This window comes from Eptatretus burgeri, chromosome 15 (assembly GCF_056783735.1).
Source record: "Eptatretus burgeri isolate ZD-2024b chromosome 15, Ebu_testis_v1, whole genome shotgun sequence".
Classification (NCBI taxonomy): Eukaryota; Metazoa; Chordata; class Myxini; order Myxiniformes; family Myxinidae; genus Eptatretus; species Eptatretus burgeri.
The window spans coordinates 884,612-890,611 of record NC_140975.1 but is presented as its reverse complement, the minus strand read 5'-3'; the positions used below and the strand labels follow the sequence as shown (position 1 = coordinate 890,611).

General features: G+C 43.4%; 1 protein-coding gene across 8 annotated transcripts in view; it reads left to right on the top strand.

Annotated features, from left to right (window-relative positions):
* The first annotated feature begins 678 nt into the window (after positions 1 to 678).
* Positions 679 to 6,000, top strand: part of LOC147011290 (cytochrome P450 4B1-like) — a 93,801-nt gene continuing 88,479 nt past the window's right edge. For 3 of the 8 annotated variants that reach the window (XM_085857374.1, XM_085857371.1, XM_085857377.1), the window contains exons 1-3: positions 679 to 836; positions 4,271 to 4,313; positions 4,406 to 4,470. In XM_085857374.1, the coding sequence (XP_085713500.1) occupies positions 4,425 to 4,470 (46 nt within the window). In that variant the 5' untranslated portion in view covers positions 679 to 836; positions 4,271 to 4,313; positions 4,406 to 4,424. Of the gene's footprint in view, positions 837 to 3,879; positions 4,006 to 4,270; positions 4,314 to 4,405; positions 4,471 to 6,000 lie in introns of those variants that run through there. The other 5 variants (XM_085857375.1, XM_085857376.1, XM_085857372.1 and 2 more) reach the window with 4 other exon arrangements.

The following is a 6,000-nucleotide window of genomic DNA, read 5'->3' as shown; positions in this document are numbered from 1 at the left end:
AACACGTTGGTTGTGGTACACCTCAGTGTGAATGATGTAGAGAACGTTTACTCAAGAGGTTTTGAAAATAGATACAGGATATTGGGTAAGCGACTGAAAGCAAAGCATTGTGAGGTCATGTTTTCTGCGATTCTCCCAAGATTGGGAAACGATATAGAAATTATGAGCAGTGATAGATATCAACCAATGGCTGGAAGAATGGTGGAGGGAGGAAAGTTTTACATTTAAGAAGCAGTGGGAATCATGTCAGGGACAAAGGGAGTGTTTCTGGAATGATGGTCGATTGTTAAATAGAAAGGGGGCAGCAAGGTTTGCAGTGGGAATTGAGGAAGGAATTCAAGCTTTTTTAGGTCACCGGAGGGTGGAGAAGCTGTTACAGAGGGAACGGATGATGTAATTATGAGTCAGGCCAGGCAAGAAAATAGAATTTCAGGAAGGGAAAAGTTAAACATATTCTATACCAATGCCAGGAGTTTAAATAATAAGATGGAAGAGCTTGAGGCCAAAGCAGATAGCGAGGAGTATGATATCGTTGCAGTGAGTGAATCATGGTTTAAGGAGGAGAGTAACTGTAGGACAGGATTGGAAGGCTACAAGGTGTATCGTTGTGATAGGAAGGAGAAAATAGGAGGAGGAGCAATCTGGGTATCCTAAAGCAACCATCAAAGAGCTTATATGAATGCTAGAGGGCTCACCTTGGGTCACTCTTTCATAGTTGCTTTACGCAGCATCTTCAGCAAGAAGAGCATGGGAGAAGTCAATTTATTTGTATAATCCTTGTCACCTGGGTTGAATTGATTACGTGAGAGCCGATTGGTTATTCCCTCCATTCACAGGTGAGAAATGTGGATGGGTCTTTTTTTTCCTGATGTTGCCAAAACGAAGTTTTTGCAAGATATGTTAGTCAGCTTGTATGTTTTTTTTTTGTTTGTTTTTTTTGTTTGTTTGTCTGTAATCACGTATCAATCTCTTTGCAGAGCACAGTTATCATTGGAAATTTTTGTAACTTCGCATATCAGAGTCCTATAGAGGTCCCTTTCAGCGCATAAAATTTTCAAGATCATGGTCAAAGGTCGAGGTCACTTTGTCGCAAATCAGGGGAGTCGATGAAACCCTTATTTTTTGAGTAATTTTGATCGGATTGTCTTCAAACTTCATGGGAATATAGCTCATGGTCTGGCGCTCAGCTGATTGATTTATGGTGGCGATCGGCCTTGACCTTCATGGTTAGCGCTGGAGGTCGAAAGTTTTTGACCCCAAGGTCAAATTTTGAAATCTTAGATACCATCTCGCGTAATACCTCATATGAAAGCGCTTGATAAGTGCTTTCCAGATCTGTCAAAAGTTTGACGCTATGACGTCATTTGATGACGTCATGACGAAAAAACGGATTTTTCATGAAAATTTTATTTCCTCAGTTCTCATCAAAATCTCTTGATATTTCATGTACAACGGTCCTGGAGAGATACCATTAACCGTACGAAAATATAAAGGTCAAGGTCACAAAAAGGTCAAGCATCAAGGTCGACGAAACCCTTATTTTTTGAGTAACTTTAATCGAATAAATAAGTCACTCATGTTCACATTTTGGCAAGATACTGGTCACCCTGGGGGTGACATTGGTTTATTTATATATTGACTTGTTTTGACATTTGCACGTGGTAGAAGCTTGGGAGCCTCATTGGTCTACATTTCTGTCTGCTTTGTCACTGAGCAGTCGCCAATAAGCGATGAAACCGGTCTGGCAGCTGAGGGTGTGTGTAGCATTGGGATTCTCATGTGTGTACCGTTTGTGAACATCTTTTCAGCTGTGGAGGAACTCTGGGAAGGGTTTCAAACAGCAAAGGGCTTACCTTGAGTCACTCTTTCATGGTTGATTTGTTGGAGTAGCAATTCAATTGAGGCCAATGATGGCCCCAGGAAAAATTGTCATGTGTACATAAATGGATGTCCCGTGGCCTGTTCCTTGGTCCATCACTTGTGAATCCTGTGTCGTCGAGAAACGTGTGGGGCCTCATTAGACGCAGGGGAATCCTGATTTACACTCTGCACCAATGGTATCCACATTTATTACTTTCTGTGCTGGTTATTTAAACACCATTTCAATTCATACCGACGATGTCCCCAGGAAAAAGGGATAACTGCACATGTAATGAAAAGATTGAACACTTCGTGTTACTCGGTCCGTTACTCATCAATCCCATGTTGTATCAGAGCAGGGTGGAATTTGTATCGAAGTCGGACGTCTTGGTACCTGGACATCACTGCCAGCAGTTATAAAGTGTCAATTCCAGTTGGATTTACTTTGCAAAGGTTATATGGTTTCTTTTTTTCCCTTAATGAGTTTCAAAGCAAAAGATATTTGATAACGTCCGATTTCTGAGCCGTTTGCCGTATTAACTTATTTTTTTAAATCCCGAACCAATTTTGTCCCTACCCGTCACACGCAGCTGTTTATAAAGATTAATGTTTGTGAACATCTCCATGAAACGTCTATATAAAATAACGTTGTTTTTCAGTGAAAGCTACTCACGGATTCTGGGTTGTATACAGTAAGTACTGTAGTCGGTAATCACACTGACTCCAACCTACCAATTCCTGGAAAATTGCCAATATCGCCAACGTGTGTGTGTGTGTGTGTGTGTGTGTGTGTGTGTGTGTGTGTGTGTGTGTGTGTGTGTGTGTGTGTGTGTGTGTGTGTGTGTGTGTGTGTGTGTGTGTGTGTGTGTGTGTGTGTGTGTGTGTGTATGTGTGTGTGTGTGTTTCATTGGTGTCTACATATGTGGGTTTCAGAATGAAGAATGGAGTCCTCCCAAGGTGGGCCCAAAGCATTTACCTTCATTTCAGTAAGGGGTCACAAAAATATGTATTTTCTTTCTTTTCTGAAACCACACACACAATTTTGATGAAACTTGACCACAACGTTCATCACCCGTGATGTACCAAGGTTTGTTGATGACATGAAAAAAAAATCCATTGGTATTTACTTTCTTCTCCATTATATATTTTGTGTGTCATCCATGCCTACCAGTGGTTAACTGGTTATCTTATCCAACCACGACTAGGTGAGTGACCAGGGGTACTGTGTCTATGTTTCATATCTCTGTGAGGTTCTTTGTTATCATTCCTGTAGGTCCAGCTATCACTGGTACAACTTTGGCATTCTTCAGCTTCCAGGATCTTCTCACTTCATACACATACACATACACATACACATATGAAGGTGGATACTTCGAGACCTGGGTGAGCTCCGTTCCACATTATGAATCCTGCATATGGAGATTCTCTCTCTCTCTCTCTTCTCTCTTCTCTCTTCTCTCTTCTCTCTTCTCTCTTCTCTCTCTCACACACTCACACACGGAGGTGGATACCTTGAAACCTGGGAGGACTCCATTCCACTTTCTGAAACCCCGATATGGAGATAACAACCAATGACCAATTATATATAATTATCAATAACACACACCGGTGCCAAGTGCCGTTGTGGTAATAGTTTAGATACATACACACACGTGCAAATGTACACACGCATAATGTAAATAAAAACGACAAACACAAAGATTTCCCTTGAAACTGCGTTCTTTAAAAGAGGTAATTTTAGAGAGGTAAGTGGGTAATTATCGAAATTCAATTAAAAGATATATCAAGCCACAGAACATAAAATGTCGATCTACACTCGATGCCTTCACAGCTCGAACAAACATGGTGAACACCTGGTCGGATGGACTATATTGTTTTTTTATACGTATCGATGTCGAAGTGAGGGGTGGATAACAAAAAGAGATCGCACCAAAAGGTTAAACAAAGCGATGTCCTCTGAAAATAAAATTCCACATTAACAATGGATGAAACGCCTCCCGAGGCACTGACCACACGGCACCGCAAGCTCGGAGATCTCACAATGGCACAATCTCCTTGTTCACAACTTTTAGTCGAGCTGTTCCAACAGTATGATTGGAGGTGTGTGAAAAATCTATGAACACTCGCAGTCTAAAAACCCTGCAGGTATGAAGGAATTGTCATTTAGTTTTAACTTATTATTGAAACTACTGAGGTGAGTTAGCGATACATGAGCTGTCCTGACACACTGAGTGGGCCAAGGAGTCACGTGTCAGAAGATATAAAAAAATAGCTCGGGTTGTGTTTCGACAGATTTGTTGGACTTTGTCTACACGAGGGACATCTCGTGCTGATGAGCGTTTCATCTGTCTCTCCCTCCTCCTTTCATCTAGACTTACATCAAATCTTTTAATCCCTTTTCTCTGTGCAGAGTCCGCAGGATACGCTACTCTGAAATAAGTGCACCTGAACAGGTGAGTTCGGCTCGTGTGTGGACTGTGAATGGTACGTTTGGAGAGAGGGACGACCAGAGAGCGAGAGATGACGACTTGTCCCTTGTGTGCAGGATCATCGAGAACGTGGACATGGTGTTGGACACCTTCTTGCATTTCCTTCATGGTTACCACATGTGTTAGTATAATATAATATTATAACTACACGGTTACCATATGTGTAAATATAATATCATATTATAACTAGACAGCTACCATATGCTTAAATATAATATAATACTGTTGTGGCTCTGCAAAGCCGGCACTCCCCCAAGGCAATGGCACCTAAGGCCTAAGTCACATTTGCTCTTCGGCGAGGATACGGCGGCCGTACACCCTCTGAATTGACAGAAACGTGCGGCGGCTGCAGAGTTTCTGCGGTGGCCTCAGGATGGCCCTACGCCCTTTGGCTATATTTTACAGGCCGTAGGGGTCGCCATGGAATTATAGCGCAGAGTTATCACTTTTTTAATTTCCACGTTTACTGTAGCAATTCGACAAGCCGAAACAAAAGAACTGGTAACAAAAAAAAAGAAAAAAAAAAAGAACCCACTCGTTACTGTCCGTCTGGCCACACGTTTGCCTTAGGGCCCCCCTGCGGTCGCCTTGTGGGCACCTTGCGTCTGCCTTGAAAATTATATGGCCGCCGCAGGAACGCCCTAAGGTCACCGTACGACATCAAATCAAAGACCGTACGGCACCCCCACGTTTTCGGTCTCCACAATTTATAAATACGCCGTGCGGCTACCCGAAAAATGAAAACACATGTGACTGCTACATTGTGTGACCGTGGAAATACTACGGCCGCGGTATAATTGCTAGTGGCCGTAGATTTTGGAGACCCCACGGCCGCCATGGCAAATGTGACTTAGGCCTAACATACAGTGGTCCTGAGATGGTTATTTAATTCGTACTCATTTAGTTAGCCCTTCCATTATGTCTAGTGGGTAAATGGGACAAGATGCGTTGCTTCGGGCTTTTGTTAGGTCTTCAATTCCCCTTTGCTCTTCTTTCATCTATTTTATTTCGCACACGATCTCCTTCACGAAAGCCTGCACACCACACGAGAGAGGAACGCACAGCGATAGCCTCATTAGCATATGCGCAACATTCACCAACCGAAGCATCACCTCGGACCCTCGCCATTCTCACCACGGCACTGCATCCCTCACCATAATCACCACAAGTGCTATAGCGCTTTCCCCACCACACTACAGCCGCCGCAACCACCATTAGCTCCCTGGACGCTCACCAATGTCCTTCGAGATGCCAGGGAACAGAGGTGCCTGCGAGTCATAACACTGACATGTAACTCAAAGTGAAAATATGCTCTCGGACTCATTTGGTAATGTCTGGGTAGCCCTGGCGCTCTGCTAAAGAACAACGCTTGAACGGAGCCCAGCGCACATTCATAGTCGGAGAGCGCTCCCGAAAACCCGCACCCAATGTAAATCTTGGAGCTTTGTTGCATGGCCAGGCTTGGGAGAAAATGAAGTCATTTTTGGCTCTGGAGTCTGGCGTGGTGTGGCTACTCAGATTGGCATCTACATGCCAATGAGAACACTCGGAAACATCTACAGGGCCTTTTGATGCGTTTTCTGGCTCCTCCTTTGTCTGGGCTGTATAAAGATAACAGCAGAAAGCCGAGATAAACCTGATCCGATCTGAC